Source organism: Apus apus, chromosome 4, assembly GCF_020740795.1.
Source record: "Apus apus isolate bApuApu2 chromosome 4, bApuApu2.pri.cur, whole genome shotgun sequence".
In the NCBI taxonomy this organism is placed as follows: domain Eukaryota; kingdom Metazoa; phylum Chordata; class Aves; order Apodiformes; family Apodidae; genus Apus; species Apus apus.
This window is the reverse complement of record NC_067285.1, coordinates 44797766-44825550: the sequence shown is the minus strand read 5'-3', so window position 1 is coordinate 44825550 and position 27785 is coordinate 44797766. Positions and strand designations below refer to the sequence as shown.

The 27785-nt window shown below is 38.5% G+C and overlaps 1 protein-coding gene across 9 annotated transcripts in view; it reads right to left on the bottom strand.

Annotated features, from left to right (window-relative positions):
* ANK2 (ankyrin 2) overlaps positions 1 to 27785 on the bottom strand; it is a 179733-nt gene that overhangs the window by 30473 nt on the left and 121475 nt on the right. For 6 of the 9 annotated variants that reach the window (XM_051617959.1, XM_051617960.1, XM_051617962.1 and 3 more), the window contains 7 exons: positions 23394 to 23496; positions 22682 to 22785; positions 11221 to 11445; positions 8030 to 8184; positions 6899 to 7110; positions 5854 to 6058; positions 3975 to 4071 (listed from right to left, as the gene is read on the bottom strand). In XM_051617959.1, the coding sequence (XP_051473919.1) occupies positions 3975 to 4071; positions 5854 to 6058; positions 6899 to 7110; positions 8030 to 8184; positions 11221 to 11445; positions 22682 to 22785; positions 23394 to 23496 (1101 nt within the window). Of the gene's footprint in view, positions 1 to 3974; positions 4072 to 5853; positions 6059 to 6898; positions 7111 to 8029; positions 8185 to 9433; positions 9533 to 11220; positions 11446 to 18283; positions 18320 to 19187; positions 19230 to 22681; positions 22786 to 23393; positions 23497 to 27785 lie in introns of all 9 variants that reach the window. The other 3 variants (XM_051617958.1, XM_051617961.1, XM_051617957.1) reach the window with 2 other exon arrangements.

Genomic DNA, 27785 nt, shown 5'->3' with positions numbered 1-27785 from the left:
GACAAGTCAGAGTAAAGTAAAAAAAACCAAACAGTTATCATTTGGGAAGAATAGCCCAGGAATGCTCATGAGCATTAGGAGAACAAAGCAAAATCAACAGTAAAGGCATTTGGACCAGAACTGCTCCAAAAGGTCTCTGAATTTCTTCTTGCTTGTCACATGTCATTATTTTATTTCTATGTGGAATGTAACTAGAGGAGGGTGTCCTGGAAGCACACAGTTCATATTCCCCCCCAACTGTGACTCTGCAATATGTGCCTTTCATCTGAGAAAAAAAAATACAGGTTCTTTTGACTGGTGGTTGCTGCTAAACATCTGATAACGCAGAAGAGAATAATATCCTATCAAAATAAGCTGAGACTGTCATTTCTCTTCCAAGTTACCTCTAATTGTTAAACTACAGAGTGGGCAATTTCACCTTTTCACTTTAGCCCTCTGAAATCTTCCTAGGCATTGTACAATCTCCTGTTTGTGAAGTGAACCACACTCAGGTGTCAGCGTTCTGTGTACAAACTTCTGCTGTGACAGTTTCCTGAATTTTATTCATGAGGAACAGGAGGCTGAAATGGATTTTGGCATGTGTTGCTAACCCTTTAGTCAGTTCTTGGACCTCCATCTCTGAAGGGTGAAATACAATGCTGCCTTGCCCAAAACACTTGCTTTTCTTCTACCATCTAGCTTAAAGCTTAGCAGTACATTCCTTACATACACTATCAAAAATTGAGGGTCTTTAGTGGAATGTAAATTATTTTGTCCCCTGTGTAACACTGAACACAAAATCTGACATTATTCTTATATGAATTTAGTCAGGGACTTTTAACATTGAGTCTATGGGAAGTTTTTGTTATGCATATTGAAGACCAGCAAAGTAAGTATGTATATCTATTTCTGTATGTGAGCCACATTATATTTTGAAGACCCTGAAAGCAGTTGTGCCCACATCCAATCTCTACCACCGTTGCCTCACAGAGGCTGTGATCACCACTGACTCAGTTTTCACCGTGGTCCTTAACATGCTGTTTTACTGACAGCATCTTTCTAACGCATACACAACCTTCCACCTCTGTGGTTCCCAAGTCTGTGCCACACGTTGCCTAAGTCAAACACAAACATATTCAAACCACCAGGCAAATACTACTGGACTAAATTACTTCTGCTGCACGGTGCCAACATGACAGGGAAATACTTTAAAATTACAGGGTAAGTTCATAAGTTGTCTGATTTCACTAACATAATTGTTACAAATTAACATCTGCCTCTCAGGAAGTATTGCTAGTGCATATGAAGTGGAACAAACCACCTAAAAATTGCCAAACATACAGAGTCACTTAAGACATAACATGGATGTTGCAACTCAGGTCTATAGCCTCAGCTTCCAGAACAGGTTCTCTCCTGTGTCAAAAATGACCCTCCTCTTTACTGAAAACTACAGGTTTTTTGGCCTTACTTCAGGCCATTCAGACCAGGACAGTATTGCCAATAATAAAAATTTGCAGAATTTCCTTATACCTTTGTCAAGACAACGGAATTGTTATTTTGCAAAGATAACAACTCTCACTCAAAATAATTCTACTTCTACCCCCAAAATGTAACAGCAGGAATGCACCAAGCATTGTACAAGGACTAACACATCTTGCCTCCTTTCTCAGCTACCACTTCATTTAGTTTCTCTGTGGAGATGACAACATTTAGTTTAAACAAAATTCACTGTGTGGGTGGAAAGCATGCTGGAGTTTGGCACCTGTAGGATGGAGACAGAAGTCATGAGAGGTCAAAGACACCTCAAAAGCTGATACTGTGTACAGGGGGCTTATTGTCTCTTGTAGATTGCTTGGTATCAAAACCCACAAAGCACACCTTTCAAGTGTGATTTCTCTGCTGTTACTCACCTGCAGTTGAATAATAGTGAATTTCGTGCTGTGCTTATTATTAGAACCTTTAGCAAGCACACTGGTTAAAAAATAGGCTGGTGACATTTGAAAGCGAGAAAGCCTATTTGGTACATAAAGGCTCTGCATGCTGACACTTCCCTTTTCATGTGTGGGAGAATTACAGTGTGCTGGGCTCAGACAGGAGAGGCTATATATCCTCTGAGAAGCCACCATATGCTCAAACGATTTGCTGTCATACACCAGGGGCTAAAAAGCCCAAACAGATACTAAAGGTTTTTAAAAGCTGCAGCTCAGCAAATGGAAGACAGCTATGCCTCAAAGCCTGCAGTTGAAATCACATGTATTTTAGACAAATGTATCTCTTTGCCCAGCTCATTTTTGGACAGAATCAGACCTACAAAGGGGAAAATTGTTTTCCATAATTTATGATTTATCTAGACATAAACAAGTCACTGTGAGTAGCAAACAGCCAGGAATCAGCTGATTCTCAGCAGGGCACAAACATAGATGCACTTTTAGACCAGTGCACAAATGAAGAAATTCAAGTTAGCTTGTCCTTCAGCAAAGAAGGTAATTAATTCTCTGACTGTAAATACATGAAAATCCAGTTCTCTAACTTTAACAGTATTTAAAATCAAGTTTAAGTTAAAGAAGTCTGTTGAACATGCATTTAGATTCAAAATCTCTACATGGGACCCCACTTACATCACAGAATATTAGCAATTGTGATCAATTTTAGAGCCACAATTGAGATTAGGAAATATCTACTACTAATGTGGGTTGTAGTTCCTTAAACTGTCCCCCTCATTCTGGCTGTATTTCATGTGTAGTTCTGCTGGGGACTTCAGCATTTTAGGGACTTCATAATTTTATGGACTTTGACCTCTCAAACTTTGCATCTAGTATCCACATCTGATTCTTAGATTAGTATTTTATTTATGCCTTTAAAGAGAACACGGCAGGTAAGCAGGGGAGAGTTAAAACACACTTTAAGACCTCCCTCTTGTGGTCACTGTTGTTAAAATGTTTAGCTGAACTGGAAAGAAATGTACATAAGCAAAGCATCCAATTTAATGGGAAGAAAGCCATTTCTGAATGGACAAAGTATAGGAAACTAATACTTTATTTCTCCTAATGTTAAAGCTATGCTGTAGATTGGACAGCAAGAGCTGAACTAATTTTAACACTGAATAAATTCATTAAATAGCAAACCTAAGCTAATAGTAATAACTGCTCTGGGAGCTGAATGTTTGCACTGAAGAAAATTAATTTATTTTCATGGGCAAGTTACCCAGTATTTTTTTAACTGTTGGACTAGACATCCTAAATTTAATACTTTCCAGGTCAGGGACTGCTTCTCCTGTTACAGAGAAAGAGTTTGTTGAGCATTTCTGTGACATAAATCGTGGACAGTATACAAACTAAATTACATACATATATATATATTAGTAATTTTTTTCATATGAAATTCATTTTCAGAAAGACAGCAGATGAATCTCATTACATGAACAGATGGTTGCTAGAGATTTTTCCAGATCAGTTTGGTACACCTACAAGCCTTTCTGCTTGATTTCTCATTTGTTGGACATTCTGGAAGCAACATCTTTTACAAAAATATGTAATGAGCTACCCAAATAAGGGATTTCTGTTTCTATGGAAATTTGCATATTTCTGCATTTGAGAGAGAAGGGGTATTCAAATAAAAATCAGATTTTTACTAACTACCTGAAAATTGAACTGTTCCTCAGATTACTACTCTTTCAGAAAAATGAGTAAGTCATTAATTCATTTCTGGGATCACAGCAGAGGTGCTGGCTGCAAAAGACTAATGGCTGAGATAAAAATTACAAGAGCATCAGCTTCTTTCTGCAGCCTGCAAGGTCTGTAGTGCTTACAGATCCTGTACATCATCTGTCTAGTCTAGGAGGCTCAGGGCTTCCAAAATACTTCTCCAATTGGTTCTCAGCACGGACAAAATATCTATGTTCCTTCTACCATATAAACTAAAATAGTTTAAAGGAAATATCTGTTGAAAAAGGACATGCACTTGAAAGTAACACTGTAAAACTCATGTCTAGGTACCTGGCAGACACATTTGTTGTGAAGGAAACACATTCATTAACAAATGTCAGTGGTGTTGTTCCAGTGATGTCTTCCCATTGGGCAGGGGTGGTTCCTCCTGAAATGACAGATTTTTTTAAAAATTAAAACCAAGTGGGTATGCATCTTTCTTTTTTCTAATAAATATTTTATGATCTTCTGAGTTTTAAACTGCTATGAAACCAGCAATAACCCCAGACATGCCCTCTCCTTAGAGTCACATTATTCCACTAAGGCTAGTAGGATTGTATGGGTTTCCTCTGAGAAAAAAAAGTGCCCAAATGATTTTCAAATTATAAGCCTGGTGGCACAGCTCCAGAAATGTTAAAAGAGGCTAGAATTTTAGGGGGAGAGATGTAATTTATTAGAAATTACTTTGGTTCATTTTAGACTATTCACATATGCAGGGCAAAATTTGCCCAGATATAGTGCAATAAAACCTGTATTGTTACACTTGGGAAACAATAACAATGTTACTAATAGTGACAACTACAATTTATTATTTATATAATCTGCTTCTTTTTCAAATAATTCAAAGACTCAGCTCTTGTATGTAAATAACAAAGAAATTTCTTTTCCATATTTCTATGAAAATCTAGGTAACAATCTGTGTCTGGCAAGCTCCCTGGCAGATCTGGCACCTGAAATGTGCACCCCCACATCATGCTGGACAACAGACAACCTTCTGGATTCCTATCAGCCTATGAAGTGTTTCAGCCCCCTTTGTCACAGGTATTGCCAAGCTTCCTCTTTGGCCCATGCAGCTGAAAATGTGGGCACAATCTGTCACGCTGCAGCTGTGTTTTCCAGTTCTTCAGTATATGTCCCTGCCTCACCTTTTGGTGAAGCATGTCCAGTTGATTTCCAGTTACCTTAAAATCACACTCAGCTTACAGAAAACAGGAATAGAAGTGGTTATTTCTATCTGCAGTTAGGAATATTTCTAAAACACATACAGAGAAGTAAAGAGAAAACTTTGCATAACCAGGGCTAAGTCAGAATGTGTGTCTGTCCCTCTTTTCACGTACAGCTGACTTGTTAGATACCCATTTGACCATGTTGCACAGTCTTTATGCAAGCCTCAAATCAAGCTGTATCAGCAAAGGAATACTCATTTTCAGGTGAACCATTCTTGGAACCAGTTTCCCTTTCAAAGTTTTCTAGAGGATCCTTGCAGATTTACTGTCCCTCCAAGAAACTTACTCAAATTCTCCTCTATTTAAACCAAAATTGTTTCACTCTCTTTGAAATGCAAATACTTCTTTGTTGACCAGATGATGTTTCTGGTATTTCAGCAGCTCCCTAACACCTTTGTATCACAAAATTGTAAAAGCACCCATTCTCTGGTGTGACTCACTGGCACATCTCAGTGTGCAAAGAGCTGGGGCTGGTATTTGAAATCAGTTTGAAAACGAAGAAAGATGCTAACTTCTAAACAGAATACATGCAAGCAGCTCATTTCTGCCCCTTAACTGAGACTGAGATGCTAATCACTTTGAAGTTACAGCAAGTATGAAGGGTTCAACTCCAATATATACCTCTGAAGCACACTGCAAGATCATGTCTGTACTGGACTTACTCTGCTAGGCAGAAGCATGTTGGTTCTCAAGAAATAAACTACAAGGAAATTGCAAAATAGCCCAAACCTGAGATCTATGATTATATTACACATCTCTTTTCAGTCCAAACGACAAATGTTATTTCAGCTAGCAAGTAATTGTTTGGAAAGTAGTTTATTTTCACAGCCTCTCATCCCAGTCAGGTTTTCACCAAGCATGTGTTTAACCAGTCTAACATATTCAGCCCACGATAAATGACAATTTCAAGATGCACATAAAAAGCTCTAGTATTTGCATCCTACCTGTTATGCTGCATAGTAACCTTAAAGTGGGTGTTTCACCTCCATAACCATTCATGATCCCATCACTGGAGGCCTTGGGGATGGGAATTGTCATCGTGATGGGTTTATGGAACTTCCTTCTCCTGGGCTCCAGCGTGACTATAGGACTGAAGGTAGCCTTGTTGCCTAAAATCTTCTTTATAAGTTCAGTATGCATAGGTTGAGCCTTTCCAAAGGAAAAGACAGTAACTGAATAGTTACTTGAAGCAGTTTAATGAGTATGTTAAGAACTGGGTCCCTGTGTTGCCACAAAACCCTTCAGTTCTTACACCAAATGGCACCATTTCCCATTAACATCTGCAGACAGAAGAAGTGACTGCCAGGGAGAAGAGACCTCCCTTTTTCAGCTTCCAAAGCATTCCTCCTCTTCCTATTCCCTTCCTTGGTGCTTGTCAGACTCTTTACAGCACTAATTTAATTCACTTGTCACCTTTTTTTTTTTTCATTCTTAGAACAAGCAGTGACCTTTCAGTAAGCTATACAGCTATTCACAGGGGATTTCAAGAAGCACATTCTCCTGGCCAAGGTAAAATGTGGCTGCACAAAGCCAGAGGAGGGGATGGAGGTAGGGGAAAGGCTTTCCACTCTTTCAAGTAGTGAACTGTTAGGCTGATTTACTTTACACAGAGGATCTGTATGTTTGATCTAGTTATTACAACTCTTTTTACCTCCCTAATGCCTTTCATAAGAAGTGTTTAAGAGACTGTTCTACGGCCCGCACTAATATCATCTTCACCACCAAAATCGGGTGCTTTTCCCAAGATCATAAAGACAGTTAACAGACAGGAATCTGAAATAACTGGAACACCCAAAGGTTTTCTACATGCCTTGACTTTTGCTTAGATTTGTTCATTGGTTGTTGGGTTTTTTAATTAAATTTACTGGAAGCATTCTAGTCGTCAACACGATAAGCTGAATATCCTGGTTCTCCATTCAAACAAGGGGATTTTACCCTGGGAAGAAGGTGGGGAGGCAGGGGGAAAGCCTTACAATTGTTTTATTGTACCTGGAGGCCAACACGAATGCGCTTGGTCAGAGCCCCTTCTGGGAAGACTGCCTGTACTTGTGGTACCACCGTGCTGCTCAGCACGCCTCCCTCCGGCCCGATGAGGTTGCTGTCCTGCTTGATCCGGGACACCACTGCGAAGTACTGGGGGAAATCCCGGGTGATGATGCGGCAGATACGTTTCTTCTCAAGCTCCTCTGGGGTGTCAAGTACTGAGGCCAAGAGGGAAGATGGTCAGAAGGCAAGAATTTTGTTGCAACAACGCAGCCAACTTCAAAACGCGTTCCAGCTTTTCACAGTTTAGCTGCAACCTACACAAGTATCTTGTAGAGGAAAAGGAAACACACCCCAGTATTTTAAGTTCAGCTAAAGCAGATAAATCAAGAAAGGAGCAGACAGCCTGCACAACGAACTGAAGGGAGTTTAAGGCAGTAAACTCTGAACATGTCGACAACATTCCCCAAATCAGCAGGTAAGCAAAGGTATGTGCAAGACCCTTTCTGCTTCACATTGACACTAGACTGGAGGAGCATGAAGGAAAGTAAATCAAAGAAGTATCAAAGTGTGAATTCAGCTTTAAGCATATGAGTTGGTACATTTATTTTTGTTAAAAAAGAAAAAAGCCATAAGAATCAATAACAAATTGTGCAGATCCTAGACAGCCCAAGGTCTTTCTGTTCTCTCAGAAAGCAAGAGTACCCATGACTGACATTTCCTCCCACATATGTAGCTGCTTGGAAAGGATTAGTATGATAATTGCCTTGTTTTTGAAAGATACTTGCTATGGAAGCTTTTTGTTTAATGCTATGAAATGGGTAAGTAGAAAACATAAGCCTAGCATCTATTCTCAACTTGGTGATGGGAGATTTTGTTTTGTTCCACTACTTCAGCAAACTGTGCAAGAGAAGCAAGCCCAAGCACACAGTGCTTCTGCCAGCTCCTGGACTGAGAACACCATTACAGTCCAGTGTGACTCAAATGAAGTATCTGGACAATGTAGTGTCAGAAATTCTTCAGGCAGGCCAGACACAAGGTGTTAAAACAGAATAAATGATAAAATGCTGTTGCCCTCATAACAGAAGTAATGCAGGAGCAGAGGACACACACAAAAAAAGAGGTCACACTGGGTACCTTCATCCATCCCATTCAAGATTTCATTCAGTTCATCCTCAGTGTATTCACAGAAATGCTCCTTCCAGCTGTCCCCGTTCTCACTGCGCAGGATCACCAGCTCTCTCTCTCTCCCACGCAGAGCAGCAAAATGGGGAATCTCCACAATCACAGGCCTGGCACAGCAACACAGCGCATTAAATGCACACGGGAGAGAGGAGGAAACAGGATTAACAGCAACTCTATCCAGTCTGCTACAAAGTGACCTGGAATTCTACCTATTTTGCTGGAATTCTTTCGGGTAATTCTAAACTAGTAGGTCACTAACACATACTAGGTTTTTACAGGGACCCAGGAAGTGCCAAGTGCAGATTAAAAAGTGCATTCACCTCTTTCCACAGTGTGAATGGTATTTGGTAAGATAATAAGTGCTTAGTGAGAAATTTGGTAAATTGTTTTGCAAATTCATAAAAAACTCATGCTCATTTTAGGTGTCACTACTGTCTGGGTTAACCTGTGCAACTTCATTTCAAAGAGAATCTACTGTAACATATACAAATAGTGGGACAAATTCTGATCTCACTTATACGAGTGCAAATCAGAATAATTTCATTGCAATCAGTGGGAAATTGTGTCCTGTGCCAATTTTGTTTCATTGCAAACCTATATATAGTTCAATGAATTTATTCCTGATTTACACTCTGGGAGACATAAAGGAGGTCTGAGGAGATCATCTGGGTTTCTATTTCAGTATAGGAGATAAGAATTTGCCTTGTTGCCTCACAAGCAGACGTGAATATATGTATCAGTGTATGCGTTCATATATACATATACACACACATATACAAAACATATGTGCACATATAATATATCTATATTTACATATACATACATACTTTTAGAAATAAGAGAGAAACTATATTTGTATATACACTTCTCTAATGAGAGGACTCACACAGGCTACCAGGTACGTAGTAAATGTCATGTGTTCTATTATACTGGTGGTATCCAACATATAACTTAGTCCATAAGTTATAATCATATAACATATGAGTTATAATCATTATAACGTATAATCAATCCTTGATTTAAAAAAAAAATCTTAAAATTTACAGTAGATTCCTTTTGTTTGTCCCAATCCAGGTTGCTTTGCTACAGACATCAAGCACATAACTAGAAAGATTTCATGCCAAAACAAAAATGAAGGCCACAGTACTTTAAGAAAAAAGATACAAACATACCACCAAAACAAAACCACATACCACAAGGGTTGAAAAATGGTCCACTAAGGGTTAGGTATACAAAATTTCAAATGATAGAAAGGGACAATAATCATGGGCATAATGACATAAAAAAATCATATTGCAGAAGGAGGAGAAGAATGGGGAGGTCAGCATCCATCAATTTGTTTCAAGTCTCTCCTACCCAAGGAATTTGGTCCCAGGAGGCCCCAGCTGAAGGATTCGGCTGACCAAGCTTTCTCCCTCATTAAGTGGGGGAGGAGCCGTAGGCAGATGAAGTTTACTGAGTACATCCAAAGCAGCAGTGAAAGAAAGAACATAAATAAACTTTATGTATTTTTTGTGCCAGAACGCCAGTGCCACTGTCTGGTCCACAGAGTGGAATTAGGCTGTACACTGAATAAGGTTCCGTCCTAGCGATGACAATTTGGTGATCAAAATCAGCAAAATTCATTAATTTAGGATCTTTTCTTGCTTATGGGAAGACAATGGGAGTTTTGGCAGTGAACTCCATGGGAACAGGATTTAGACCTTAGAATGCCTCTGCAAACAGCACAGTAATTTTCTGATTTCACTGCCAATACAGCCCCTAGAAAAACACTTGCAGGAAGGGCACAGAGAACTGAGAATGAATAAAACTCTGCTCTATCCTGGTCTTTCAGGCGAGACATTCTCATTAGGTAGAGAAACCATTAAAAAGAAAATGGGAGACATACTTAAGGTCAGTTAGGGTGTGACAAAGATAATGGGAAGACTGAATGTGACAGCACAATATTGCTTCTGCTCTTTAGATTTCTGTCAGCTTCTCTTTAAAAGTGACCAAGATTTAAAAAGAATAAGTTGTACAAAGCTTCTGATTAGCCAGTTTGTTTCCTGTTTCTAGACATACTAAGAGGTATCCTGTCTGCTGAAAGGACTGGTTGGCTTGCTCTTAGCATCACATTTGCAGAGTTTCAGAACTGCCCTTGCTTTTTTATCAGATAGAGCAACAGTGAAGTAGCCAAAACACACCTTGGATATGTTATCCTTTCACCTCCATATAAAAGCAATGGGCAGTTAAACACTGCCAATCAACTTTTCTCTCTCCCTAAACTCAGTCTCGTGGAAAAAGCACTAACAAAGACAGTGGGTCTGATGACTGCCTGATAGAAGAGGATTTGAAAGCAACTGATTTATTTTGAAACTGACTTCAACTATTGCTGTTTCCAGAGTCACTTTTTTCACAATTTCTGAATGACGCTGTTTATTGTAATAGAAGGGGTTCCTTCAATCATCCACTTTTGGATGCCACAGTTGATAGGGAGAACAGTTGGGAAAACAAATTAAAAGAAGTGTGGATAACTGCTGCTTTCAGCTGAAAATTGCTAAAACAAGCTCAGCAGCAGATACAAATCTGATCTTTCTACAGGTTTTGCAGCGTAGGACAAAATAAAAGGCCAAAAAAATTCCAGGGTTGTCCTATTGCTTAATTTAGCAATTTCAACCCCAGAAAAATCAAAGGCACTGTGCTTCCCTGATAGTATAAATTACTGATAACACAAGCTTCTGAAATAAGCAGCTGTAACTTGTGTTGTATATATAGCAGGCTTTACATATGGGCTTTGGATCAGTGCTGTGCTATTTGTGCCTTATACGTAGGTTATTTTAAATCTAGTAAGAGCTGCCTTTTCAGGCTGCAAAGGGGTCTTTTCCCACTATAATATCACAACACTGACTAACAATTCTATCCAAGGAAGCACACTAACCTTAGTGCTGGTGGCTAAAATACCCATTTTCAAAGGGAAGGGCGTAAAAGCTTTGCAAATTGCTAACTAACACCTGATCTGTATTTCACACGCCCAGTCTGTTGCCGTATGTCACAAAGATCTTTCCCCGCTCGAGTCTCGGGAGGAGGAACCGTTTCAGTGCCCCTCGCAAACAAGACGAAAGCTGCCTGAACGTTTTCCTTTCGGGCCATATGGCACCCCTTACCCAAGAAACTGAGCACCAGAAGGTCCAACTTCAATCAGGCGGCTGGCCAGGCCCTCCCCTTCCACCATGGGAGGCATGGTGGCCAGTCTGTGGCGCTTCACCAGCCGGCAAGTCACCCGCGTTGGAGCCGTGCACTTCCGCGGAGGAATAATGATTCGGAGCCCGTTGTGCCTGCAGCCTCTCATGGCACCCCCACGAGCATCCACCATGAAACTAACCAGGAAGCTGAAACACCAGGGAAGGGGGAAAATTAGACACCAAAAATACCGAAATCCCTTTGGTTATGTTCCACATACGTAACCAGCTACGTATGTAAACATAGCTCTGTCTCAAGGTGAGCAATCAGAAAAAGCCTTTCTCCCATGTGAAGCACCAAATCATGCTAAGATCATTTGCTAATTAAACTGACAACTTCAACCTCAGAGTTCTTAACAGGAAGCCTTATTTTGCAGTGCTGCTGTTGGTAAAAATACCAGCAGTCACTAATAAATGTGAGCACCTGTGTATGTACCTATTTCAAGTGAAAAATATCACTACTCTGTACCTGCAAGCATCTATATTGTAAAGCTGGCACTTTTAAAATACTTTACAGGCAAATAATCTTATTGAAGGGGATTACTTATTGCTCAAGAATATAAAGCCAATTCTGACTGGAGGGGTTGTTGGGGTTTGTTTAGGTTATAATTTTCTAGTTCTTTGATAAACTAAAATTTCTAACAAAAAATGGGTTTGGATTTAAAAAAAATAATCCAATTTCATTCTGGACTGAGTGGCTATGATTTGTAATACATCAGTGGAGCTAGCACCTATTTGTATAAAACCCCCAACACATCAATATTTTTTGAAGACAAATTTTGGATTCTGGTGAGAAGAAAACAGCTACAGACACTGTAGAAGAGGTTTATTTGTGGATTTGTGCATTATTCTGTGTTGCTCTGCATAGCAATACAATGTATCAGTGGAAAACTTACAGATGCAGAAAGCCATCTATAGGGAGTCATCTTCTAGCAGAAGGTAAATTATCTTATTTATTTCTTTTTCTTTAAAAGGGAGAAAAACATTTCATGGAATTTCTCTTATGCGGAACTTTTTATAGTTCCATATAAACCAACAGGTAGATTTTGACAGATTTGTTACAAAGACCAGGGACATTTGTGGGAAAGGTGGAGAACTACTTCATTTTTATATGTATTTTTTTACTGGTTTATGACTTAGGATCATGCCTGATGTGGGATGGGAATGTCAGGTTGCTGGAAGTGAAAATAAGAGTAGATGAGACAGAAGGGTATCAGGCCTACTTCTAGCCACTAAAACTGAATCATCACATGGGGAGTCGCAGAAATGCTACTGAAGGACCTGCAACAGAGAAAAGCCCTTATAACATGAGTAACAAACACAGGTATGTTTCCACTGTCCCCTTGACCGTTCTGTGCAACAAACACTGCATCCATTCATTGTCCACACAGCTACAAGTAGTTCCACATGCTGTAAAAAACACAACACTCAACACACCGTGCAAGTCAGAAAAGATGGAGGATGGAAAGGGGCCACAAGCGCCAGTCCGAAGCACACCATGCACCACGGATGCCAGTCTTTCCCACACATGCAGTCTCCTAGTCTACTGCCATTCATATACCTCTAGGTTTTGTTTAGTGTAAAAGTCTGGGTAGTACAACCATTATTTCATTCCTTAGAGGTTGGTGTTTCTGTGGTTTTAACAAGGGGGGAAAAAAAGAAAATGAAAACATTTTACAGCTTTGATTCTCTGGGGATTAGTTTAGAAAACTGGGAGCTTTCTTCATAAAATACACACTTTTTACATTTTAAAGCACAGATGAAAGAAGAGCTTAAGGGGTATGAAATGCTCAGTTGCTGCAGTGATGCTCTGTGGCTTGCATTGCAATTTTCCATTTATTGTATGAAGCAGTGTTATCAAAGTGGTTCTGACTTCTGTCTCAGAGAATTAACCCAAGTCTCTATTATAATGGATGTGTTACAGGTAGTTAATAACACTGAGTGCTAGAGGAAGAGCTCATGTTTTGATGCTAAAACCCTGAGCAACTGAAATGCTACCCCCACAATTACCAGAAGCTAATGAGTGCACTTACTGAATAAAATTAGCCTTGGCATTTTTCATTTTGTAAGCTGTCACAAGTACAGTTTTTAGGATTATTTTCATTATTGGTGTAATACTGAAAATTGTAGACTTTAACAATAGGGTCACCTCCTTCCACTGTCCATCACTGAAATATTACTGCTAGGTCATCTGTCTGTCTTACCTCCTTCTTAGCTTATCTCCCCAGGTGCCTCAGCAATGCCAAAACCACTGTTAACTGCTAGAAGAATACACACACACAAAAGGTAAGGATCCAAATCAATCTCCCTTTTGAATGTGCCTGGTGGGTCAGAGCAAGGTCTGTCAGGGAATCCAACACAAGGCCTAGCAGTCGTACATCACTGAAACCAACTGCTGCTCCAAAGAGTGGAGAAACAGGCAAACATAAGTATCATTGGAAGGTGGACACAAAGATAAAAATACTTAGGATGAAAACAGTATGACATTACTATTATTCACTGTAAAAAAACCAGCCACTTCTATCACAAAGATCTAATGTATTTACTAAATAACAAGATACAATCTGACAAACAGGAACACTCATCGCAGTTTATACCACAAAATAGATTTGTGCCATGTCACTGACACAGACCCCCAGCAGAAACAGGAGATTCCTGCAGGGTTCTGTGGCTTCTGGATGAGTGTGAAACCACTGAAGAGATTGCAAGTGCCCTTCATCTGCTGGACAGCAAGCCCAGGCAAACATAGAATAGTGAGAGCAGGCATCCAGTCAGTTATCATCCTGAATATGGATGGGCCAGGTCACAAAACCAGCAGTGAACTACTATGAAATTTTGGGAAAAAAAAAAAAAAGTTGGAGAACTAGCATGAAAGTAGTGCAAAAGAAAGAAACTGAAGGGGAAAATTCCTCAGCTCCAGAGCTGTGGCATAAAAACCTGAAAGGATAGTACACTGCTGCAGGGTTTGCAGAGCTAGAACAGAATGTAAAAACACATTCTTTTTCACCATATCACCTTATTTATTTCCCAACCTTTGGCCACATTCATTTCTTCACCCACTTATTGAATCCAATTTCTTTTAATCTCTTCTTATTTTTATTTTTTAAATCAGCACATTTCACATAATTTTGGTTATGCAACAGGCAAGAAACAAATAACTGATAATAAAGCATTTTCTGAATCATAGCAGCCTCTTTTTCTGCCTATTTGCTACTGGAAAAGCTTTGCCCTTTTGAAGGAATCTGTATATCAACATGCAAATAATTCATACAAAACTAGCACATGACATAAAACATGCTTTCTGAAATGCACATTTAGGAAAGCGAGAAGTTTGTATGACTAATAAGAAGGAAAGGTAAAATGCAAATTAATTATTTTGTTGCCCACGCATACACATGTTATTCTTCCTCTCTCTGGTGTTTCTTTTACCAGATGTTGTCAAGTGACAAGGCTGAGATAGGAAGAGATTGTACTCAAATGAACAAACAAAACTAGCGGGAATAACTGGCAGATTAAGCCATCACTCTTAGAAGTGGTACCTTTTCATTATAAATGCCCGTGGTCAAAAGGAAAATAATACATAATATTAGCATGTGACTAACCCTAACATCAGAAATACTCCCTGAAGCTTAGGTGTGGGGGTGCTTCTCCTGTTACGTGGCAAGAGACAGTGCTTTGCTTTACCAGTCCTGAGAGGTACCCATTCAATCTTTGCACCCTTCTTCCCTGCTCTAATTTGAAATTTCACAAGATCCTCATTCTGCAAAGGGAACTGGGCACCCTCTGCTCCTGCTAACTGGATGGTGCAAAAAGAGACTTGTGGCTAAGCAGGAAACGCAGAGTTACTCCCTGTTCTAATTGCAGGAAGAACATCCATCTTATGTACAGAGGATGAAAAGGAGAGGGCTCATTAAAAAGAAACACAAATGGCTGTGAAGAGCTCAAGAGGAGAACAAAAACAAGTAAAAAAAATTGTTAATCAAAGGGATTAAAGGGAAACAGACAGCTCTTACAGGTCATCACTAGAAGGGAAGAAAGGAGGCATCCTAAAAAATTAGGCTGATGTTTCTTACATGCTTCTAGAAGAATCTATTATAATATTAAAAAAAATAACAACAACATAAAATAAGCCAAAATAGCAGGAACTCCATGTAGCTGCAGTTTTCAGAAGGGGCTACACATGGCATAATAGGGGAAGGAAAACTTAGCAGGGACTAACCGTGGTTCGAAGAAATGAGGTAAAACTGAGGTGAAGGAAAACAATACAAATAGGAAAACACTTGGACAGCTGATGAATAGGAAAACATTCTTGTGAGCCACTTAAAATAAAGGTGGCCAAAGTAAGTGAACCGATTGATCAAGCAAGGCATCAAAATTACATATATTTCCATTGGCAAACGCATATTTCAGAATGTTCTAAATGTCCTTCCTATAATAACTATATGTAGGGGAAGCATCCTTCTTTAGCACTGACTTCAGTTTATCTTGGCAACCCATAGCAAGAACTTAAGTTTCAAGTAAGGGATGATTCAAAAACAAAGCAGATTATGGGTTAAAAAGGAATCTTCAGTTTTGAAAGTCAAGGGTGACGAGGGCATCAATGAGATGACCTTTCTCAGTACTAAGACAGCCCTTGAGAAAGCTTCAACCCCAACCATTCTGTGATTCATTTTCTGCAAGTTGATTTAGAAATGATGCATGACACAAATAGGTGACATGACAACCTCGCAAATTGGATCAATACTGAGCTTTGCCGAGATTTAGCAAAGTGGCAGTCCAACATAGCAGGAAAATCAATGAAAGTTTTGGGAAATCACTGCCTTCTCTCTTTAAAAGAGAATGAAGGGAAAATCAGGAATATCTTTTCTAAGAGAAAAAAAAAAAAGAATAAAAGCATTTATTTTCTAGGAATAAGTTACAGACTGCAGCAGAGTCTATACATGCTCCTGTTACACACCTTGTCAGCAGTTAGATGAAGCATCATCCATTCTCCTCTAATTTAGTAATATTTACTCATAAATTAGACAGACCATTTCATTATCTTTAATTTTAGAGCAATTTAAAACTATATACTTGCCATATGAAAAGTATATCAAATAACATTTGCTACAGCACTTTTCTGGTTGAGTACATATATTAAAAGGCCCTAAAACTTTCAAGCTGTTTCCGTGCCTCCTACAGAGAGGAGAGAAAACAGAACTGGGTTTTCTAATGGCTCCACTTGAACAAAACACAGACAATATATGCATTTGGTTTATCCACCTTACAAGGACAAAAAGCTGTATTTTCATGAAGTATTTGTATTTCAGATCTGAGCCTGAGTCATCCACTTTGCTGATTTTATAAATTTATTATTGTAAAAATTGAACTTGGTTTTACCCTATATCTCATTTGTTCTACATGCTCATCTGAAAAATAACAGCAGATGAACAAAGCAAATAAAAAATGGATGTATGGTGAAAAAAGATACTGTGTGCTTTGGGAAGAATCACTGCTATGTGAGTAGCTTTGTGGAAGAGTCACAGTTTCAGGTGGCTGCAAACGCACGCAGGTTGGCACTCAAACACACTTCTCATTCTGCAGAATCATCTGAAGAGCCATGCAGACCTAGCACTGGGAATTGTCCTTCTGGAGCAGGCAACAGTTCTTTAAACACACAATCCACCACCACTTTCATACGGACAGTTCAGGTATGACTGTTCTTTCAAACTAGCCGGGCAGGCACACATGCTCTCATCCAGTAGCAGGAAACAATAAAAAAGCTCTAAGTAGAGCACATCCATGGTACACACATTTAAGAACTTTTCTGCATACATGGTCTTATTTTTTAAAAGAAACTGGGAAACAAGGAGATAGCAGCATTCAGTGTTAGTCGCAGTGTGAAGAAGCAGAAATAAACAATCAGGGTGCTTCAGCCATTGGAAAGTGTTCAGCTGGAGAAGGAAAACTGATAGAGAGTCTGAAATTAAGGAAAAAAGGCCTTGATCCAGCTCCCACTGAAGTCAACAGCAAGTCATTCAACTACCTCAGTGTGTTTTCCATCAGGCTGCAATTATACCATCCATAAACAAGGCACATTCCAGGAGGACAAAAAACATGACCCTACACAGGAAACCACTAGAGTGTGAACATGTGGCAACATCCTCTTCACTGCACTAGTCAACTGCAGAGAGATTGAGTGACCTGGTTTGTAGTTTGGATTTTTGTTTAGCCTTTCGATAATTTTGAAGAGCTGAATATTCGAGATTTTCATCTCTCTACAGTTATGCCAAAGGAGATGAAGAGGTATTGTGTCAATCAACACCCATTTTGCCAAGTGAAGATGATCTCCTCTGGGAAGGTACCGCCTCAGGTGTTCTGTGCAGGATGCAACGTGCCAGTGATTCAAGCATTGATTAACTGCGGGCACACAAAAACTGCACGTGGCATGAAAAATTAAACGTACTGGGTTTGTGCAGCTATTCTACTGGTTCCAATATGGTGGCAAAATTCGGAAAATGGGGTCTAGGGAGTGTCTCTGCAATATTCTTTATAGACAAGTGAGATAAAAGGTTCGCTTTGTGCTAGAACAGTTGAAATTAAATCCATCTACAGTGGTTTGTGTTGAAGTATCTGTGATTTTTTCTCCCCTTCCAATAACATTAAACCATGCCACCAACTGAGAAAATGTATTGTTAATGAAATCAATGGTCAAAACAATCTAGGAACTTATAAGGAGCTTTGTTAAGATTTTTTGCAGTGGACTATGTGTCCAGTATTCTTCTCTTCCAGAGGATTTAGCAGATGGGAGAAAGTGGACACTTACTGTATAAGAAGAGGAACAGGGCCATGTGTAACTATAACTGCTAGTCAGAGATTTATTTTTTTTATCTTGACTAACATGCACTATCAAAACACTAAAGCATCCTGAAGCAAGGTAAGAGAGGAGGATAAATAGGGTGGGTGAGAAAAACAACATATTAAAGAAAGAAATTATGCAGAAGTTCACCTGCTGTTGTCATGATCAAGACATGGAGAAGAGCATCTGCAACAGAATAGATGATTTAACATCAAAAAGGAAGAGGAAAAAAAGAATGAGTTAAATGAAATACTGAAATATTGGAAAAATGAAACAGATTTCTAAAATAAACACATGAACATATACATATATGTGCATATTTATTACATGTGAGAAGGTAGGAATGAGTATGGAAAATAAGTCAACATGAACATCACTGGCACAAATGGTCACTACTAGTAGAGCTGTAAAGCTAGAGTGATCTGGTTTCTCTACATACACTCTCAAACTGGCAGCCAGGTAACTATAATGCACAGTTAGATTCCAAGTAAATCTTTCAGAAAAAGCTGCTTGGTTTAGGTATGCCCTTCTAAAATTTGGACCACAGTCTATCAAAGGGTAGGGTGTCCAAGGTAATTCCAGCAGTGTTTCTGGTAACACAGTAATTAAATAATTTTATTTTCTTCAAATTTCCTATAAATACATTATGTCCTCCACTTTCTTCCTTTTCAACATGTTTCTTGTCCTCCTTTTGTTTTGCACTACAGAATTACAAACTCCAAACGTTCAGTTTCGGGCTCTGTCATGCAGCCAGTTGGTTTTCTAATGTCCCTTTTTATTACCTATCTCTCCACTGCCATTTTCTTCCACTGACATGAACAGCCATTTGCTAGTAACAAAACACTCCTGCTGTGTTTCCTTTTTGTAACTTTCTGAATAAAGGTCTTTATGACAGTGTAATTTGAAATCATTTAGACTTTCAGATATTAGAAGTGACTATCAGCTGATCGCTGCCAAGTCCTGTTTCCATAAGTATTTCCAGGAAATTAATCTCACATCGGAGAAAACAATATTATGGATTCAAAATGCAACACTTGAAATATATTTTGTTTACCTTGTTAGCAAGGATCCAGCCTCCTTTTTTGCAGACATGCAGCTAAGAATGATAATTCATGTTATTTGTCACAGTTTGAGCTGCCCCCACTCCCTCATCCTTCTCCCTTTTTCATTGATGGAACCAACAACTTCCAGAAAGGTAATTTCACTAATAATATCCCAGCTGTTTTAATTTTGTCATACACAAGTACTGATACACTTGGATCATCTATTAGTCAAATAGGAAGTTTTTTATCAAATTATATAAAAGAAGTCAATATATTTAATTAAAACAGTTTTACTGTGAACAAGACAGAGATGGAAAAACTGCAGAGCTGCTACCTATCTTGGTCTAGAAAACAAAACCAAGTTAATATCAAAGCACAAATGCAAAGCTCCTTCCTTACAGTGCCATGTTCCTGATACGTCAGATTTGCCTCTCTTCTTCTCTACCATACCTGTACATATTTGTCAGTAAAATTCTTAGAAATACAATCTATGTGACTAAACTGTGGAAATACATTTCACTGTATCACCAGAACCCAGGTATAAAAAATACATAATTGTGCACACAATGTATACTTTAAAATCTCATAGTCAGCCTTATCTTTACCATTCATACCAACTACTGTGGGTGATGGAGGCATAAGACTTTGATAATGTCAATAAATGTTTAAATGCTGCAAGTGAAAGGAAACCTTTCATCCCAGTGTTCTTTTGCCTCCCAGCTTAATGAAATGTGAATGTTCCCCCTGAATGGGATACTGAGATTACAACTGTGAAACCCATTAGCATTTTTGTAGGCATCAGTTCTGTCCCTCATAATGCTTCAGCAGCAAATGATACATAATATACCCTAATATTATCAAAGTGATAAAATTCTGTCTTACTGGTTATTTAGCACCCAAACATTCTGGCGTATTCAGAGATCCTTAACTAGCTTTGTCAGGAGAAGCAACTTGATTCTGATTTGCTGAAAGGAAGTTTAAATGCAGGGATTTAAACTTGTTCCCTCACCCAGAGTATGAAACTATTTGGAAACTGTTAAATGACCAAGAGATGTTTCTTTAGACATTGTAAGCACCACAAGAGTGTTAGCTCTTCAGAGAGAAACTATTTTCTTGTTTTCAAAACGACTGCCAAAGATTCTGACCACAGATCTTGCTTTTCTTTCCTTATTGATGAAATTACCAACATATTGAAACTCTAAGAGTGACATTTACATTTTAAGTGGACAGTTAAAACATTTTCCTCCTCTGAAATTTCAGACATAGGAGAAGTTCTGGTTAGTTATGCAAAGGCTGGAAGAAATGCCTGTGAAATTCTACACCAAAAGAGAGCAGTTCTCGATAAACTTTATCCCTTTGCTTGGTGGTGTTACTCTGTGACCCACAGAAACCCTTCCTCACAATGGGAGATCAGTAAGAACCCAACAACAATTTGGAGATAGCCACTGAAGTAGTGCAGGGAGAGAATGGCTTTTGTTTTTTTTTTTTTCTCAGATTGCACAGAATACAAAATTAAGATCATCTGTGCTAAATAAATGACTGCCCAAAACTTTTCTGATGTGTTACTTTATAAAAACATAGTCTGACCAGTGTCTTGGGCAAAACCAAGGCCACGGCCTCGCCCAAAGCCACGAACAACATTGGTATAGGAATTCTTTTCAAATACTAAGAGTTTTCTTTCATGAGAGGTAGATGCTACTTCAATATGTGCACCTGACTTGTCAGCAGTGTTGCTGGTTCCTAAGAATGTAGTAATAGTGTGCATCTGTGTAGAAAGGGGGGGTGCAGGTGATGAGAAGGGGTATAAATGAAAAATATTTTTGCTGTCATTCCAGCTCAGTAAATGCAACAATCATGCACACAGTTGTTTCACTTTTAAAATAAGGTCTTACAAAGGAAACTGTAGTAGTCAATGTGATTTCCTAAAAAACGATGTAAAAAAGATGCACCCCAATAGTTTTTATCACAAATTGGTGACTCGGACAAATCTAAGCAAGATAAAAATGAAGTGCTGTACAGTCTTTTCAAAAGGCTGAACAATTGTTATTATAGGTTTCTTTATTACAATATTTATTGGCCAGTTAGTTGGTAAGTATAAAAATAAGAACATAATTTGTGTTGTGTTAAATGTCACTATTCCATACAAGGCTGCAGAGAGTATTGCTCCTATTAAAATAAAAAATTCTTATCCTACCACTAGCATCCTGATCACCCAAAAATATTTAAATACCATTAATATTTTTTAAAAAAAGAACCACCAAATTACTGCACATCCAAGAAATAAATGCAACTCTTCTAGAAGGTATTTAGTTCATCCTTGACAATCACTGAAAAGACCTATCTTTCTGAAAGTGAAAAGTAATACATCCTTTGGAAAAAGCCTGTGAACTATTTAGGGTTAGAATAAGCTACCAAAACAACTTTTAAGCTTACATACTGACATATATGCAAACACACACATACTATCCACTTTAAGTATTTTTGTTTAATTTGTTAGTTTCAGAGCTCATGAAAAACAAATGAAAACAACACTAGTCACAGCCAAATATTTTGATATGACAGTATTGTTCCTCTTCTAGACCAGGACTGCCTGTCATTCCAAATGGGACTCCAGTGTTATTTTTTGAAAGATATGGGCTGTAAGATTGTTGCAAACTCATTTGAGATTAAGAAAAAAAAATCTTTCCCCTTGTGATGCCCAGCCATGCAGCATTCAATGTAGCTCACAGAAAAGAAATGCTTTGTTATGACATCAGTTCCTTATTAATTCATCTGCATATGCCTCATCAAATCTGATGGCAGGGCACAAGTGTAGAATTCAGTGTAAAGAATGAAATTACTTAAAACCCAGTAAGTAAGCACTTGAAACAACTGCAGCTACAGATTTTGAGGCCAATCAGGATAAACTTAATAAGTATGAATTTGGCTGCATTTTGACCTGTCTTACTCCATTTCAATGTGCTTGCCTAAATGCGAATGCTTACAAAGAGCCAGTTGTGAGAATACATTAGCATAGCAGCCAAATATATATAAAGCACATGATGTTTAGGTTGCCTTTCTGTTACAGAGTTCATGTAACTTAAAATCCTTGGTTTCTTTTTTTAGTAATCATGACAAACATTACAGTCAGTGCTTACCTAAACTACGTCACCAGCATAGGAAGTACTCACCATCTGGAGTGATTAGGCCCTTGGTCTCAATTCTTACTAACTTTTAAAAGGCACTGTATTTATTTCTCTATAAAATTCACACAAATGCATGTGTGTATATGTCAATTATCTCATTCATCCCTCTGGAACTTGGCTGAAAGCTCAATGACTTGCAGCGATTTCAGGGTACTCAGGTTTGCTTGACTGTCAGAGCTTAAGACATCATAACCATTTATGGACAGCTCTAGGAGGCAATGAATTAAAATATAACTCCTCATTAAGCATTAGTTGAAGCTGCTGCCACTGCAGATATGCTGTTTCCTTTTTTTTAGTATAATGCTAATTGATACACTCACCCTGAATGAATAGGGCTGGAAGAAAGAGCCACATTGTCCAGGTTTTCAGGGCCCCAGCTTAAGCGATACGAATTCCTTTCAGCTTCTTTGGCCAGAGTTGTTACCTTGGTAAGCAAAAAACCCTCTTTTTTACTACAATGAAATCAATTCATTCACCAAACAATAAGAAGATCTATTTTGCATAGTAGTGCCAAAAGCATTTCAAGTTTTTTTTTAAAAAAAAAAAACCATAAAAGAGTAATAACAGCATTAAGATATTAGAAACCCCTTATTGCAAGATCTTGTACTTGTTCAAAGTAATCATGTCAGTGGTCCCAGTGAAATGAATGCTGTGATTTACCAAAGTGGTATTTCCCAAATATTATTTTTCTGTGCTTCAGCATAGTATCTCTGAGGACAATGGCCATGAGTTCATTAGATCTCCTGAATACTTAGCCCTGTGGCTGTTAACATAATTAAAAATTCAGTTAAAATGGAGAACACTACAAAGACAGTCCCTTCAGTATATTCACACAGCTTACCCATTTCTTTTGGGATGGAGTTTAAGATTGCACAGCATAATATCTCATTAAACATCAACGAAAATTAGAGAGATTTATATTCAAATAAGGCAGCATACACGACACGGTATCACTAGCACAACCTAAGCTGTAATCTTTTTCTATTTCCATATTTACCCAACCTGTAAGTGAACTGAAGAGAATTTGCTCACCTGCTGGCTGGGGATTACAACCGTGTCGTCGATCATGGCGCTGTCCCTCAGGTAGGAGGCATGGCTCAAGGTGTGGGACCTGTCTGAACTGAAGGATCGCAGGCTGGTAGGTTGGTAGGATGCCATAGCAATGTATCAGCAGTACAGATGATGTTGGAAAGGTGTCATGATAGATCGAGTGGGAGAATGAAAAAAGCATGCTATTAGCAATCTGATGCAGCTTCCAGGGGGAGTAGATAGTAGTCACGGGGGGAAACAGCTCTACAAATCTGTGCTATGCTGCCTTTCTGTCCACGGGCCACAAAGTCTTTTGGCTGACTCCTCCGCTTCAAAATGCAGAACCTAGAGATTAACCTAGATGACAGTTGTTTGTACACAAACACTTTATTCTTGGCTTTGTGGCGTGATAGTTTCCTTATAATAGAGCGTTAATTTCTATTAATTAAGGCTCTTTGGAGGAGTTCTCTCTCCTGCTACACCACGCAAGCAAACCACTATAGAAAACCAGAATGCTAACATCTGAAGAAAAGCTGAAAAGACTCTGAAGCTTCATTATGAGCTACTTTCTCTTAAAACTGAAAATCAGTAAGCTTGCTATTGTCCCCTGGAAGATACACACAGCAAGGTGAATTGTGGCCAGCCACAAGCTCCTGTGTGAAGCAAAATTCATCCTCTGTATGCCAACAGCACCTTTAAGAGGCAGTCCAAATGTGAGCACTGTTTGCTTTGTAAGTACACACAGCTCTACAGAAAACTGGTTGCTGTAGCAATGAGAGATGCAAGGCAGTAAATAAGCTGTTTCCAAGCACCGGCTCAGAATGTAACTGCAGTATTCAACAGCAAAAAGCAAAAAAGACAAGTAAAACACCACAGAAAGACACATGGAGGTAAATGGGGTTTCTGCTACCACTAGTTTTAACCTTTAAATATTTATTAGCAGCAGTACAACAACAGTGATTTTTAAAAATCACCTTCAGATGTTGCACATGTACTCTGTGATGTTGGTCTCTATCTTGAAGAATATAGTACATCTATCTGAAGGAAGCAGTTTTATTTTCATGGCTTATACATCCATGAGTAGTACCCATAATGACTAACACACTGAATCAGAACAATAGGCCATTTATCTAGATACAGAGATTTTTAATAATTCATTTTCAGCAGCTAGCAACAAAAAAAGTCACGTGTACGTTAAGGACATGAGATTCAAGTGCTTTAAAAGCAGATCTTGTTGGAAATAATATTTAATAATCTGACCCAAACTAGTCAGCCTTTTTTAACAATAGCTACATTCATTCAATAATCTTGGATCCATTTTTAGAATTATTACCTCATTTTTATTAGAAATATATAACATTGAAGAATAATCAATGCTGTTGATGACTGACTTTACCCAATGGCCTATTTACTACAACACTGAAAGCAAAGATAGGTATTACACAAGTATCAGCCTTAGGAAAGTCTTAAGAAAAAAAAACCAAAACAACAATAAATAATCTCTCTTTCATGTCATGAAATTTCTTTCACCTGGACACGTTGAAGAGGTGAGACAAGTAAGGCTGGTATTATTGGAATTATGAATTTCTGGAATAAAATACTCAATCCATGAAAACAATCAACAAAATTTCATTGGGGACAAAAAATAAGTTTACCCGAACTGTCTGCACATAACACTTCAGAAAAAAAATTATGAAAGAACATTTTGGTTAAACGTTTTAATGTGAATTGGGTAGGCAGAATACACCTTGCTTGTTCATGGCACAAGTATTTCAGTGAACATTTGTTCTTTGGTGGAAAATTAAGCCTTAGTAGCAGACCCCATTTGCCATCATTATCCTTTATTCATTTCAATGTCTGACACTTTGAGAAGTGCTTTGCTGCGCCATGCAATGCTTGCAGGTGCTTCACCATCCAAGTTGTAGGTTCTGCTATTCAGCTAATGTCATGTCCTCAAGAGATACTGAATGAAAGGAAGTATGTACCAGATATGACTGTTTATCTGTATGGTGATTTTGTCCATATTCTCCTGCTAGTACCCAGTACTACTATTACCACCACTACAAGTAGCCCAGTACATATTCACTATGTAGTGCCTGTGTGTAAGCTCCAGTAAATATCCAACATGTTGAGGGTATGGACTTCATCTACAGGCAAGGCATGCACTAGCAAGACTGAGGTTTGCAGTAAATTATAAGTTTTAATTTCCTACTTCATTTCAAAACTAGTGTTCTGTGTGCTGTATCAGCTAAATGAAGAGCAAACCAGAAATTAAAAGGTCTGTGCATCTGAGACTTAGAAATAAAGGCACCAACTGAAACAACAGTCCAGTTATAGAAGTGTAGTGGTACTGAACAGAATTTGTTTTTAATTATTGTTGTAAGTCTTCAGGAATACTGTAAAACCAAAAAACCTAAATCACAGAGAAAAAACTAATGTGTAAATACAGAGTCTCTCCAAATCTGGTTGATAAATCTAAAGTCACAGGGGCTCTAGGGTCAATACCACTCTACTCAGCCCCAGAGACTGAGCTGTGGAACCCAGGAATGCTACAAAGCTCCTGAACAGAAGAATGTGTCTTGCCCATGTTCAGCAATGCAGTGTCACCCATCTCTTCTAAGCCCTGAATAAAGCCCAGGTGGTATCCAGAAAATAAGAACACCATATTCTAGCCAAGTTTCTAATCTGGGTGGCTGGGAGGCCATGTTGGACTATATATCCTCCTGCCAGCTTAGACAGAGCCTGTGAAAACCTGTGGTCCAGTGTATCACTTGTTGTGGGAAGTATATGCTGTTTCAGAATCTGGGAAAAGAACCTGGTATCATTGAAAACTGTATAAATCAGCCTTGGAAATGATTCTCTATTTAAAGACTGAAAGCCTTCATCACACCTGTCACAGACCAGAAAGGTGGAAGGGATTTACAATGAAGTGGAGCCTTTTCATATCTGGTGAACAGATATGTTTCAAATCAGTTCTGGCTCTCAATATCCACAGGGAGAATCCAGCTAGTGTAGTCTGTTCTCTTTATTTTTTATTCTATCACCATTTCCCCAGCTCTTGTGACCTAGTGCAGCTTCCCTGATCCTTGCTAACAGTATCTGTACAGGAATCAGGGAAGTTTCTGTGGGACAGTGGCTATGTCATACAGCGACCTTTCCAGACAGAGAACTCAGACTTCACCACTACATTTCATACTCATTTAAGACTGTAACTATCTCCAACAGCAGTGTTGTTCAGCTGGTTCTTCAAAGCAGCTTTCCAGCATACAGCAGGCCTCCAAAATGGATGAACAGACACGTGCCATAAAGGGATATAGAGATAACATGGTTTCATGCTATGCAATACCTACCTGGGCATGGTGCTAATGAAAGCATATGAAAAAGAATGAAGGGGAGAGAGAAATAAAATAAATAGGGAAGATGGTTACAAAAGAAAAAGGTATGTTTGTAAATCAAATTGTTTAATGCATAAGATTACATGAGTCTAGACTGCTAAAACTATTTTGCTGTATTTAACATCTTGAAAAACCAAAGTCAGTATAATGCAATGAAATACACACTAGAGCAAAACCAAAATAGTTTAAGCACTGTCTGTGAAAATTCTTACAGTCAGTAACTTGACAGTGATAGAAAATGAGACTATGGAGTTAGAAAGATCTATTTTTCTCTTTCATTCTTTCTCCCTTTATAATTTTGCTTCATGTCAATATAATCATACTTGATACAGGGTGTGAAATAATTTTCATCAACACAAAATAAAATACACCAGTTACATGCCAGGGAAAATCTACTGAAATTCACTGACACTACTTAAAAGTTAAAATACTCTAATGGGAGCAGAAACTGTCTTAACACTTGCCTGCACAATCATTTCTATACAACATCTTAAAAGTCAAATAAAATAAAAACTTTGTTACCACTGAAAGCATGTGATACAAGGTTTTGATTTTTAAGCATTCTGCTGTAGTTCATAAACATCCTCTGAGACTTAAAAAGTCACACAGTCACTTTGTTTTCAGTGGATTCACTCGAGCTGTCTAAAAACCAACAAAGACTCCCAGCTTATGGGACCTGAATGCTGAGGGATTTACACACGCTGTGAGGCAAACCAAACTGTTTCCTGAATTCTTTCACTCCAGGAGCAATTCACAGCCTACTGAAGTAAACAGAATGGATCCTACTGATTTCACTCAGCTTCAGAAATGCTGCCAGAATAACAATCAAGACTACAAAATGAGGTAGGTTAAAAAGTCCTTCTGCTGCCAAGATCTCCACTCTTTTTTTTTTTTTTTTTTCCTTTAGTGAACCCCAATTCTAAAGGCAGTAAGTCTGGAGATATTACTGACTGACACTAGACATTGTCATTTTCAAACAGGAATGTCTGGGTAGCCTATT